General features: G+C 38.5%; 1 protein-coding gene across 1 annotated transcript in view; it reads left to right on the top strand.

Annotated features, from left to right (window-relative positions):
• Positions 1–14,301, top strand: part of P4HA1 (prolyl 4-hydroxylase subunit alpha 1) — a 64,928-nt gene that overhangs the window by 10,062 nt on the left and 40,565 nt on the right. The window contains exons 2-4 of the mRNA XM_036734977.1: positions 8,797–8,907; positions 10,425–10,530; positions 11,938–12,089. Of these exons, the coding sequence (XP_036590872.1) occupies positions 8,832–8,907; positions 10,425–10,530; positions 11,938–12,089 (334 nt within the window). The 5' untranslated portion in view covers positions 8,797–8,831. The remainder of the gene's footprint in view (positions 1–8,796; positions 8,908–10,424; positions 10,531–11,937; positions 12,090–14,301) is intronic.

The following is a 14,301-nucleotide window of genomic DNA, read 5'->3' as shown; positions in this document are numbered from 1 at the left end:
GCTTTTGGAGACTTCCAAATTTTGTTTTTTGAAATTTTTTTCTTTCAAGAAATTTGTTTTTAAAACAGACCAATATTTACCAAATTCTGTGTTCTAGTAATTCAGTGAATATCTTGTACTACTAATTCAATGAATCCTGATAATTCCAAGTTGTAAACATTTACAGTATAGTAGAACTGTTTTGAAATCCATGTACAAGCTTTATTGATCCTACTGAACATGTGGAGCAGGATTTTCCTGGAATAAGTGTGGCAGTGAAGCTTTGTGTTTGCATCAATAGTCCTCTTCCACCTCAGGTTACCTGAGAGGAAGGGAAATACTGTTGGACTTCCCAAAAGTCTTTGCTAGTATTTAAAGCCAACATTTGAACCCTTGATATTCTAATAGTATTTGCTTCATCATTATTTACTCATTCCAGTATTGATTCTTGTTATTTTTGAAATAAGGCATGCTGTTTGGATGTGGCTTGAGAGATACATCCATATTTTCCCTCTTAATACAAAAGCTTGTTTCGATTCTATTTTAATAGTTCAGTGGGGATGTGGAAGAGAAAATATCTGTGCCACAACTAGCCAGAGCTCTTAAGGATCTTCTGGGGGTGTTTGGATCTGAGATTTTATAACAGATTACCTGACATAAGATCATTAGTGGAGGGAGACTGAGGACGAATTGAAGTGAAGGATTGGTGGTGGTGGTGGTGCTGTTAATAGTTTGTATTGATATAGCAACATCAAAGCTTAGAAAACCCTTTCATCTTTGTAACCCTTTGAGGAAAGTAATGCTCATTATTATTATTATTATAAAATTTTATGTTGTACTTTAGAGTTTGTCAAATATTTTATATCCTCCTTTGAGCTTCTCAACCCTATGAGGTAGGTTCTTACTACAGGTGGCGTTATGTCCATTGTATAAATGAGGAATTTAAAGCTTAGATGTTAGGTGCTTTTCACATGGCAACCACAGCCCATGTCAGAACAGAACATGAACTTGGGTCTTCCTGACTCCGCATCTGGCACTTTGATCACTGGGCCCCCTGCACAGTAGTTTCATCTTCATTCAGGGATGAGCTACTTGCGCATGGTCAGCTCACAAGTGAATGTCATTTGGGATTTGAATCAGTGCTGTAAGCAGGCAACAGGACAGAGATGATAGGGTTGGTCGGTCAGTAAACAATAACTTAGCAAGTGATAGAATCTCTTAGGCATTTAGAATATGAAGAGAAGACTTGAAATAAGCTTGTTGTAGGTATTTTCTCAGGCTAAGTAGTTTAGGATTTCATGTGTGAATCAGAGAGAGCAGAAGTCTGAATAAACCATTAAATTCTAACTGCATCTCTCAGAACTGTGGCTAGAAGAGAACTCTTGACTAAAGGGATAGAGGAGACTATAAATAGATAGTTTCATTTAAGTGATATTGAAAAGTTTTGCATAAACTCTATGCTGCTAGGATGGGAGAAACTGCCAATTTCAAATCTTTGGACTTGATATTAAAAATATATGTGTAATTAATAATCATGATAAGGACTATAGCTTGTATATAAGAAATTATTACAAATATATGAATGAACCATTCCCCAATGAATAAATGGTAATACACACACACACACACACACACACACACACTCACTCACACTCACACACTCACTCTCTCAATCCGAGGTCAAAGAGGCTATGGGCATTAAAGGTGTTTCTCAGTATATTCCAAGCTGCTTTCCAGAATTGGTGGACCAATTCCACCAGCAGTCTAACTTTCCATAGTCCCTCTCACATAGAATATTTCTACCTTTTGTCATTTTTGCCAATTTACTGGATTAAGGTGAAATGTGAGAGTTGATTTGCATTTCTCTCACATTTGGAGCAAACTTGTCAAAAGTTTGTGATCTCTGTTAAAATGCAAATAACCCTCATATTTCACATTACATCCTGCAAATTGCAAAATGACAAAGGTGGAAATATTCTATATGGGAAGGATGTGGAAAGTTAGACTGCCGGTTGGAATTGGTCCAACAATTCTGGAAAGCAGTTTGGAACTACACTGAGAAAACAACTTTAATGCCCGTAGCCTTTGACCTAGAGATGACTTCTAGCTGTATGTACCAGAAAGGTAAAAAGGGGAAAAGTCCCATACACCAAAATATTCATAGCAGCACTTTTTGCTAGAGCAAATACTTGAAGACAAGAGGGAATGCCTTTTGATGACTTGAAAACAGATTTTGTTACTTGAATACTATGCCATAAGAAACAACAAATATGAAGAATTCAGAAAAGCTTGGGAAGATTTGTGAACCAATACAAAGTGAAGTAAGTAGAATCAGACACAATAATACATCTAAAACAGTGTATATGGGAAAAAAACAAAATGAAATGGATTGTCATGTGGTTTAAAATGACCAAATTAGGCCTTGAGGATTGAGAAAAACTTGCCTCCTTTCCTTTATCGGAGAGGTGGGCACATGATGAATGTAGAAAAATTGTTACTATTGCTAGATATGGTAGTAGATGGTTCGTTTGCTGAATTATTTTTTTCTTTCATGTCTCATCTTTTGATGAGGACAGGCTGGGGGGGGGGGTGGAGAGGAGTGCTGGAGATATATTGTGAAAGAATGTAATATGAAGACAAAAGATATCAATAAAAAATTAAGAGCAAAAGAAAAAAGATGAAAGTAAGTAAATTGTATTCTCATGTCTGTAATATCTAAACTTTTCCTGAAATGAAAAACTTTACTAAATTTTTATGATTAACCTCTCTGTTACTAGAAGGAAAAATTATTCCTTTATAAGCATTATTAAATTAAAAGCAATAATTGAAGAAGTCCTATTTGAACAATACGGAGAAAATTCTAGACTTCTCAGTCAGTCCAAGACTTGCACTTTGGCAGGATCCCAGGAGAGGAAGTCTGTTCATTCTGTTATGTTCTAGAAGCTTTTCCCAAAGAGGCGTCTGTTGTCACACAGCCAATAGACAGTTTTTATTTCGCTACTCTGTGTTTTTAGAAAATGTGCAGTATACACTCGGGTGGAGACTTGAATCTTTTTTGGAATATTCTATTATGATACAAAGGATCTTAGATTAGAGAGGGAAAAGACTTCAGAATAACCTAATTTAACACTGTCATTTCACACACAAGGCATCAGAAGTCCAGAGAGGTTAAGTCACTTGCCAGATGTCACGTAAGGCAATAATGGCAGAATTGGATTTGAACCTAGGTCCCCAACTCCAATCCAGCGTTCTTTTCATTGTACCATATGGTTATTTTGTTTGAGAATCATCTTTTTGAATAATATAGTTTCCACATTTTCCTCTGATTTCATTTCATAGATGATATCATTTGTTATAATAAAGTCATAATGATACAGTAGAAAGAATACTGGGGTCTTGTAGCTCTCCTCCAAACTCAGGATATGTGACTTTGGCCAAGTCTCTTTCCTTCTCTGTAAAAGAAGAATTTAGACTAGATAGACTCTCAAATCCAAATCTGTTTATGATTATGGAAATCTGTGCCTTATGAGATCAGAATTGAATGTTTTTATTTGTCTACTACTGTAACATGTATTTGATAGTTATTATTTAATTTTAAATAGCACAAAACTAGCCTTGAGATTTTGTTCCTATCATTTAGCTATTTATTACTTTTATATTTATTGATTGTATGACAGTATTTCTAAAAACTAACAAATGAGTAGATTGTATATTTAAGTCTTGTGTCTAGACTACTTTAAATGTATACTAAAAAAAAAATTAACCTTTCTGGGGCGTTAAAGTCCTATCCTAAAGCCTCTTTCTGGGGCTTAAATGTTTAAAATTCTTCTAAGATAAGAGAGACTTTCTTGGGAGAGTTAGGTAGTTGTAAAAAGGAAAGGGAGTTATTAAATACTGCGGGAGAGACATAAAAGTCACTCTGTGCAGAGGTAAGAATAAGAGGCAAGTTCTTTCTCCTGCAGAAAATTTGTGATTGGGGACTAACTTTTGTAATAATTTTCAAATCTTATTTGCCCTAACCTTTTGGCTAGTTGGGAGCAGGCACAGGAGAGGTCTCTTGTTTGCTCTGTGTTCCAAACATGCCTTAAACTTTGGGGATCAGTGACTCTGTACTTTGACCACTACCAGATCAAATGCTTTTTTTTTTCCCCTCAAAAAGTTTACAAATAGTAGAATTTCAGAGTCTGGGTGGAACTGAGGGCCAAAAAATAAAGCTGTTCATAAAAATGAATCCCCTGTATGCCAGACCCAACAAATGCCTTCAAACTCCCTCCCGAGGGAGCTCATCCCACTTTCAGAAAGCTCTAATTATTAGGAAGTTTTTCCTTTTCCTCTTTACAGCTTTTACCCATTCATTGCTCTTAGTTCTTCCTTCTAGGGCCCAAGCAGAACAAGACTAATCCCTCTTTATAGCCCTTTCAGTACTTGAAAACTGCTGTCAGGTTTTCTTGAAGTCTTCTCTTTTTCCTGTTAAACACCCCCAGTTCTTTCAAGTGATCCTTTAATGGCATGAACTTGGGGCCCTCCACTCTTGGTTGCCCTTCTGGACGTTCCTTATTGGTGCTTTTCTTAAAATTCCATCCCTGAGATTGAACCCTTCATTCCCTTGTCTGCTGATGAGGGTAGTACTTGCTGTAGTTCTTAAAGATGTGATTTCATTGTGCGGATACTCACTTGAGACTGGATTTAAACTCAGATCTTCCTGACTCTAGGCCCTGTGCTCTATGGACTGTGGAGCTACTTATCGGTTCTATCTTTGTTCTTCACCTTCCCGTCCATACCCTTCCCTCCCTTCTGAAAAGTAATCCAAAGTCCTTCACTCTAACTCCAGCCTGTCTTTTCAGCCTGCCCGGAAGAGTCCTCCCCTTCTTGCAGTCTGCGTTTTAGGTCAGACTGGCCTAACTTACTATTCCTTTTATGTAACGTTCCACCTCTCACTCCCTCCTTGGAATGCTGCTCTCCTCACTTAACCTTTTGGAGCCCTAGGGTCACAGATTTAGAGCTGGAAAGGATCTCCGAGGCCAGCAAGCCCAGCTCCCTCGTTTTCAGATGAGGAATCCGAGTAGTAGAGATATTAAGTAATTTGCTTCCTGACTTCTTTACTGTCTTATCTATTATGATAGCTCCTTTCCAAGAAGCTTATGTAATAGCTACCTCCTACAATACCTGATCCCCTGATTTGTTAGTATCCCCCACCCCAATGTTATTTTGTATTGACTTCTGTATATACGTTTTATTTCCCTTTGGATACTGTAAGCTCCTTGAGGGTGGGGTGTATATTTTTTTCCTTTGTATCCAAGTGCCTGACATACAGATACTCAATAATGCCTGCTAATCAAATTGATAGTACTTCATGTATTATCTCTTAATATTTGGTAGCATTGTTTACATTGATCTATTTGAAAATTGAATCATTATCTGAGATACAACAGTATATTTTCCATTAAAATGTCTGGTGTACAATGCATATTAAAATCAGTTTTGATACATCTATAGGTTTGCAGGATTTTTTTCTTTTCCTTTTTTTCTTTTTAAAAAAAATCCATTCTTTTTTATAATGGGTGACTATGGGGCTGGCAGGGAGAGTGGTGTAGAGGAAATCATAGTGTAAAAAAAAAGCTATCATACAAATCTATTTAAAAATTTTTAGTGTAATAGAACCTCGATATGGGATCCTGCCTTGGCTCCTTACCTCCCTGTGTGGTCTTTTGGCTTAGTCACATCTCCTCTAAGCCTCCATTGCCCAATTGTGTGAAAAGGAGATTGAACTAGATGCTCTCTGAAGTCCCTCCCAGCTCTAATTCTGATGTACTTGGTAGTTCTGCCAACCTGAGTGGGACACCACTGACCCCTACTGTCAGGGAATTCTATATACAGAAAAAGGTAAGGGAAAAACAAAGGAAGGAGCTGGACCCAGACGACAAATTGCAGAGTTATAAAGGGACAAGGGACGGCGATGAACTTGTAGTTTCCTTGAGTAGCTGAAATAACAGTTATGGGGATTGATTACGAGAAAGCCATGCCAAGAGGATGTTTTTGTTGACAGACGGAAGGGGTTCATCTTAGTTGCTCTTTCCTAGGCTCTAAGCTCCAGGGCTAGGAGGGACCTCAGGCCATCTAGTCAAGCCCCTCCTTTTCCAGGTAAGGCTCAGGGAGGGCAGGGAGCTTGCCCAAGTACACATGTAGAGGAGGGAAGGGACTTTGAACGAAGGTCCTCTGACTCCAGAGCTAGCACTCCACCCATTGGACTTTGCTTGGAAAGATCATGGAGAGTAAAAGAGGATTCACACTCAGGCCTTACTGATTCTAAGTCTGTTGTTTAGTCTGCTTTACCTTCTAGCTGCCTAGTAGGGCATTAACAACCGGCTGTGACAGACCGACCTCACTGCTTTTTGGACGGTGGCTTGTGGGCAGGACTTGAGTCAGAAAAGCTTCTTCAGATACTTCCTAGCTGTGAGAGCCTGGGCAAATCACTTAACCTTACTCTGCTTCAGTTTCCTCATCTGCAAAAAGGGATGATGATGGTGATGATGATGATGATGATGATGATGACAACGACAACGAAGATGACTCCTATCTCCCAGGGTTTTGTGGTGATTAAAATGACAATATACATAGAGCCTTTGGCAAACATTGAAGGCTATACAAGTGATACAGATTATTTATGACGGGGAACACCACGGATACAATTTCCCTAGATTTTATCATAGCATTGGGTATCATGCTATTTATATGGAAAAGATGGTGAGATGCAGGCTAGTAGATAATACTGTATTTAGAATTAGTGGGATGGCTAGACCCAAAAAGTAGTTAGTAGTGGTTTGATGTCACCTTGAAGGCCTGTAGTGGAGTGTCCGAGGATCTGTGCTTGGTCCTGTGCTCCTGGCCTGGAAACCAGGAAGCTTCAGCTCAAGCTCTGTGTTGGCACATATATTGGCTGTGTGACTCTGGGCATGTCACTTAATCTCCAAGTGCTTTAGGAGACTCACAAAGATTGTAAGTTGCAGAGAAAGTAGCTGCCCACATTGGTAGAGCTGCCTCCCATAGGAGTACCAATGCAAATAGGCCTAGTGCCTATCTCTATCGTTGGCTTGAATAAAGAAATGGGTATGACACACACCTGGGTGGGCATTATAGCTAACTGACTCGAAAACAATCCAATGAGAATATAAGATCTTTCAGGGCAGGGCTGAGCTCTCATTTTTGCATTTGTACCCTCTGCACGTACTAGGCGCTTAATTAATGCTTGTGAATTCAAAAAGCTCTTGACAGACCGTCTCATTGGGCCACGTTTAATAAGATATTTCAAATGGATGATAACAGCTGACGTGTATATAACTCTCCAAGACTCCCAAGGTGCTTTACTTAAATTGCAAATTATCATGTATGAGCCTTAGAGCAATCCTGTGAGGTGCATCCTGTTCACCCCATTTTTTTGGATTAGGGAATTGAGGCTTAGAGAGGTCATTTGCCCAAACTTTATATAGTTAATAAGGGCTTGAAGCTAGATTCAAATCCAAGTATTCCCAATGCCAAGTTTAGGGTTATGATCATTATTCTACAGTTGCACTTGAACTTACGAAAAAAACAAAAACAAAACCCAAACAGCTTCTTAAGTACAAGCATGGCGCTTGGCACTTGGTAAGCACTTGATAAATGCTTGGTGATTGACTGGATACAAGGGGAGACGTGGCTAGATGTAACTTTAGAAAGATTGGAATGTTTTAGTATGTCGGGAGTGTGGCATATAAGCCAGGGAAAATATCAATCTAAAAGAGGCGTGTTATTGAATAAGGAGGTGACAGCCCTGCTGTGCTGAACCCTGGAAAGACCAGTCTAGAAGATTGTTAGTTCTGGATGCCATATTTTTGGAAAGATGAGCTGGACAATATCTAAAGGAGGGCAGCCTGAATGGTGAAGGGCCTCAAATTCATGCTTATGAGGACCATTTGAAGGAACTTGGGGATGTCTGAACTTGCCTGTTGAAGAGAAGAAGGAGGTGATAGAACTGTTGCCTTTAAGTACCTGAAGCCCTGTCATGTGGCCCCCAAAAGACAATTAGGAGGGCTGGGTGGGGGTCAAAGAGGTGATTTTTGGCTTGATATAAGAAAATTTGAGAATTATCTAGAATAAAGTTGAATGGCTTACTTAGGACGTGTTGGCTGTCCTTTAATAGATGCCTTGAAGGACAGGTTAGATGAAAGAAGAAAAGAATAAGCATTTATTAAGTACTTACTATGTGCCACGAACTGTGCTAAGTACTTTATAAATATTTCATTTGATCCTCACAACCCATTTTACAGTTGAAGAAACTGAGGCAGACAAAGGTTAGGTGACTTGTCCAGGGTCACAGACCTAGGAATTGTATAAGACCAGATCTGAACCCAGGTCTTTCTGATTCCAGGCCCAGTGCTCTATCCACGGCACTAATCTGTTGTGAATTTGTTGTAGAGGTAATTATTTTCAAGCATAGATTGGACTAGATCATCACTAAGATTCCTTCCAACTCTGATTCCAGTTCTGATTGTGTTCATAATAATCGGCACTGCTATTCATTTAAGTTGTTGTTATCAGGAAAAGATGTTTGAATATTTGGTTCTATGTACATAGAAATGATCCCTTTCAGCAATGTTAAAATGCCTCTCAAAACATCCTTGATGAGAAACAAGTTGGAACTGGTTTCTGACGGTCCCTGTCTCACTCTAATCTAATATGTAACAGTAACATTTAGGGATTTCATTCACTGAAAAACAAAAAAACCCAAACCCTGAATTCTTAAGAAAGTTAAAACCCCAATTGTGATATGTCCTTTTCTAGGTCTTGTGACAGTCCATACAATTACACCTTCCAGGATGTTCTGGTGCATGTTAATCGTAGGACTTCTGCTTCGCCATTCTTTGGCCCATACTGATTTCTTCACTTCAATTGGTAAGAACTGGTTCTATTTTTATGTAAACAAGTTCACTCAGTGTTTATGTTACTTGCTGATTTTCTCCCCCTCAAGTGCCCCGCCCCAATCATAGCACTAACTTGGTTCTTTCCTTCCCATCCTAAAAGTCCTTTCTAATACTAAATATAAAATACAATAAAAATTCGAGGTGACTAAATGAGCTATATGTTGCTATTGTTTTACATGACACTTTGTCTTATTGGCTGCTATAACTACATAACCCTATAACTGAAACTTTGACTTGGATAGTACATATTTCTGTGGCCCTCCTAATCATTTAAAAAAGAGTAATACTTTTAAAAATGCAGTTTTAATCTTTTGTTATTCTGAGCTAGATAAATACCAGCAAACACAAGCATTTCCATATACAAAGAAAAATAGGAAAACAGGATTGTGCAGGAAACCATGAATCTCCATTAGTTGTATAGCTTGGTTTTTGGTTGTTTTTTTAGAACCATATAATACATTAAGCACATTAGTTCCAAAGCAGCTGTTTGTCCCTTTAATTCTGAATCTCCCATTCTGTGATCAAGCACATTAGTTCTAAAGCAGCTGTTTGTCTCTTTAACTCTGGATCTCCCATTCTGTGCATTTGCTCATTCTTTTTTTTTTGCAGCACTATTATTCCCCCCCTTTCCACTCTCACCACCAATAAAAAAGGAAAAAAAACTCCTCGTTATAAGAAGAAGGGAAAAGAACAAACATTTGTTAAGGGCCTACCATGTGCCAGGCGCTGTGCTAAGTGCTTTCCAAATATTGTCTAATTTGTAACCAGTAAGCAGAGCCAACCATACATCGTTGACCCCCAATCATAATAATTTACATGAAAAATAATGGAGAGGTACAGCATGAAGACCAGTGGACTTGGAGTCAGGAAAGATCTGGAGTTCAGATCTCACCTCAGACCCTTATTGGTTTTGTGTCCATTGGCAAATTAGCTGACCTCTCCAAGCCTCAGTATCCTTATGTATAAGACAGGAATAATGCCTGAAATGTTGTCTAATATTGTTGCTGTGAAGAAAATGTTCTGCAAACCTCAGAATGCTTTACAAATGTTTATTTGTCCTCATCGAATGTGACCATTTCTTGAGCAAATCTCAGTTCTGAAGTACCATAAGTATCTTTTCTTTTATATTAAAAAATTAAAACCTAAATAATTATTTTTTTCTAAAGGTTGGAGTTTTGATTCTGGGCAATGAAATACGTGTATGTGTTTTTTTTTTCTTTAAAATTTCCAGCTGAAAAGACAATTTGCTAACCCAACTGAAGCTTGGAAAATTGAGTAGCTTAAAAATTAGAAGTTGAACACATGTTCAAGAAAATTTTTGGCTACATCTTTTTGTTTACCAGAAAAACATCTGGTAAAACAAGATTCTTTCCAGTTCTCGACTCTTTTCCGGTTAAATTCTATCATAGAATTCTCCATGTGTTTCACTTTTCAAAATTTAAAAGATTAGAGAAAACTGATATCACTCTTAAAATTTCTCCTGTTTAGGTCATATGACAGATCTAATCCACACTGAGAAAGACCTGGTAACGTCCCTGAAAGACTATATTAAAGCAGAGGAAGTCAAATTGGAACAAGTGAAAAGTAAGCAGCGGTTTAACAAATGAGCTTTGGTTGTGTGAGGGAGACAACAAGGGTACCTAGACCTCAAATGTTCCTTTGGAAAAGGAAGCCACGTGATGGCCTTTGGAAGGAGACAAGGCCCTTCCCAGGCCTGGAGTAAGGCATGGGGGGAGGGAAGCAACACACAAGGGCTGAGCTAGCCGTAGGAATTGAGGCAGGGACTGGGGCAGGGACGGTGGATGTTTTGGACAGGACTGTCAGAAGAGAGATCAAAGACAGGCTAGCCCAGCCATTTGGGTAGAGATAGAATATAAAAGTCCATTGAAAAAGATGAGAATCAGATAATGATGATAAAAATAAGCAACATGGCACTGAGGATGCAAAGTTAGCCTTGGAGTCACAAAGATCCAGGCTGTAGTCCTGCCTCAGACACAGACTGTGGTCCAAGACAAGTCTTGAAGATAGAAAGTCACAGATGAGTTTCATGAAGTGAATTTGCCCTCAAGTTCCTGTCACCAATGAAATCAGAGGTCTGGCCCAAATCAAACAACAGTATTTCTGTAACATCTTCACAGAATCTTGTTTCAGCCTCAGGACCCTGTGAAGATAAATACTATTATTCCCACTTTACAGAGGAGAAAACTAAGGCTCAGAAATTAAGTCTGCTTGTTATGACCATCAGAAGTGGGGTTCAAATCTAGATCTTGACTCTCCGCCATGCTGTCTGCTACATTTACATTGTTTTCTCTTTTTGCGGGGGCGGGGGGGGGGCGGGGAAGGTGGGGCAATTGGGGTTAAGTGACTTGCCCAAGGTCACACAGTTAGTAAATATGTCAAGTGTCTGCATTTGAACTCAGGTCCTCCTGACTCCAGGGCCAGTGCTTTACCCACTGCACCACCTAGGTGCCCCTGTGTGCTACATTTATAACAAGTCATAAAGCTTAAATTCCAAGTGACTAGGTCAGTCTTTAACAAAGTCCTCCCTGGCATCTTTATTTGCTAAATTGAGTAAACAGAATTTGAGTGTAGCAAGCTGAGTTACAAAGTAAGTTTCTTGAGCTTAAGGACAAGCAATAAAATTTATTTTTAGACACATACTTACATGGACCCTTTCAGAATAAACTTTCTGAGATACTGGGAGGTGCTAAGTCACATTGTACTCCCATGTAACATCTCAAACTAAGGATCAAAACAGGCAGCTTCATTCTCTCAGAGTTTAGGCACACAGGCAAGTCAGATGAGCACACCCACCACTAAATTTTGGGTGATTGAAACCATTAAATCGTGTGTGTGTTTGTGTGTGTGTGTGTGTGTAAATATAACTGATAACCTAGTATTGACACATGTCAAGGAATGGAGAGCTTCGTAGTCTTGTGTTTAAAAAGGAGATTTCCCTTTTAATTGATGCATATTCCACTTATTTGTTTTGTATGTTTAGATGGGCAGAGAAGTTAGACCAGCTGACCAGCACAGCTACAAAAGACCCAGAGGGGTTCCTTGGGCACCCTGTAAATGCATTTAAGCTAATGAAACGGTTGAACACTGAGTGGGGTGAACTGGAGAATCTGGTCCTTAAAGACATGTCAGATGGTAAGTCCGAAGAGGCTTTAAGAAGAGCCTCATCCTGTAGTGATTGCAAATACTAAGGATACAGTTAATCCCAAGGCACAGAGGTTTTATACAGTAACTGAAATATTATTCAGGTACGCTTTATCTGTGATCTCTGTTTTTTTTTCTGCCAATAAAGCCCCAAGACTTGGCTAGCCAATCTGGTGCCATGTTCTTGCTGCCATCATCCTTGAACTGCATTTCTGACCCCCAGCTTAGATTGCAAGAGGAAGGATTCAACTGTTTTGTTGGTTAATTGGTTCTCTTTTGCTTTGTTCTCTGAAAAAAGAACATAATGCTTCTTAGCTTTTTTGTCTTAATTCGAAGTAGTATAGGAAAATATGTCAGGGAATTAGAACAAATCAGAAATCAAATCAAATGGAAAAAATTACAAGTTAGATGTCTTACTTAATCCTAGTTTTTCATGTAAGCTATCAGGAATCTAGACTTTCTTCTTTGATATCCTTCTTCACCTAATTGGTGCTCCTCACAGTCTTGTCTAGGTTCAGCTGTCTTGTCTGAGTTGGATGATAAGTTTGACTCCAGTCTCTAGATGAACAATTTGCTTTGGTGGCTTAGCTCTTCCAGAATCTGCTTCCCTAATTGTGACTCTGAGTAGGGAGCCAATTTATAAGGATTCCTTCTTTTTTTTTCCCCATATGATAGATTGGTTTTCTTGGATTTATGGCCTTGAAGGAACTTAGCCATTGGTTTATGGGAGAAGTGTTTCCTAGACATCTAAGTACTTGTCTGTCTAGACTCCTAAGATTTCTCCCCCTTCATGTGTCTTCAGACCATAAAAAGCTTTTTGGAGTTTCCTCTATCACCTTCCTAAAGATCTGGATGCTTCAGATTTTGGAAGTGCTCTCTTCTCCCATACCCCCTGTCATGGTTGATTTGCCTGAAATAAATTTTCTAGTGAGATTGTTGTGGTGGGTCCCGATTTAGGGGTTATATATGTGTGTTTTTTCTTTTGGGGTAGTTGCCATTTCCAGGTTATTTCTCTAGTTTGGCATCTATCTGGACCCGTTCTTGCTGTGTTGTGTCCTGGGACTGTGAGACTACATCTCAGTGATTTCATCCTTTAGCTTGGTGTCCACGACTTCCTCCTCCACTTTCCCCTTTAGTCTGATTCAGTACCCCCCAGTATATTCTGTATCTGACTTCCAGCTCATTAGCAAATCTGAGATGATATAGTCTCATACTTAGAGGCAAGGAACAATAATAGGTAACCGTCCCTGGCTAAGTTCCTGACTTCAGTAACCCTCTTTTTAGATTGCTGCCTCACTGCTTACCCCCTAGCGGAGAGGTTTGCTTGGATCCAGGTTCAAAAATTAAAGAAATTCTTCAACTACTTAATGACATAACATCTTCTCTTTATACCTATTCCCCCAACAAAGATAGTGTATAATACCACATTTGACACATTTGAGTTTTTTAGTTGAAAAAAATACAGTGGCTTTTGACTTTGGAATTTTTTTGCTTATAACTAGAAGCAATGGCAGAAAAAGTTAAGGCCTTGACCATCTAGGAAAGGTGGGGGAGGGGGAGCTGGAGAAATTTTAAAACTTATGGAAATTAATGTTGAAAACTAAAAATAAATAAATTAGCTAATAAAACAAAGAAAAAAACAAAAAAGTTTAAAAAACAAACAAAAAAGAAGAGGCTAAGGCCTTGAAAACTGTCCAGTTCCAGTCTTGGTTACTTGACAAATAATAATTTGACAGTGATAGTTCTAATTAGGCTCCTCTGCGGAAGATGAAGGTATTTTGTTTTAAGTACAAACATTCTTGGTGTGATTATTTCTAACCAGCTCTTCTGCTGGCATACAGTTGTTAAGTAAATGCTTGTTAAATGAACTAATTTAGATGTTCATAAATTTGTTGCATTATTATGACTTCTCCCCAATAATTTTCAAAAAAGCAACCGGGAAAATAATTAAGAAGCAAAAAAAATAAAAGAGAGAAAAGGAATGAAAAAAGTAGCAAATATGTTTATAAATTTGAGTTGCCTTGAATGTGTTTTGAATACCAGCTTTGTAAAATATGATGTATTGTCCTGCCCCACTGAAGTACAATGCATTGATTAAAAAAAATTGTTGAAATACTAACAATCACAAGGAATCAAAACATCACAGCTGAAGTTAAGTGTTTCTGTTATAAGCCTCTGAAGAGTTGAGGGTATAATTTTATCA

This window comes from Trichosurus vulpecula, chromosome 8 (genome assembly GCF_011100635.1).
Source record: "Trichosurus vulpecula isolate mTriVul1 chromosome 8, mTriVul1.pri, whole genome shotgun sequence".
Lineage (NCBI taxonomy): Eukaryota > Metazoa > Chordata > Mammalia > Diprotodontia > Phalangeridae > Trichosurus > Trichosurus vulpecula.
This window is presented reverse-complemented; position numbering and strand designations above follow the sequence as displayed.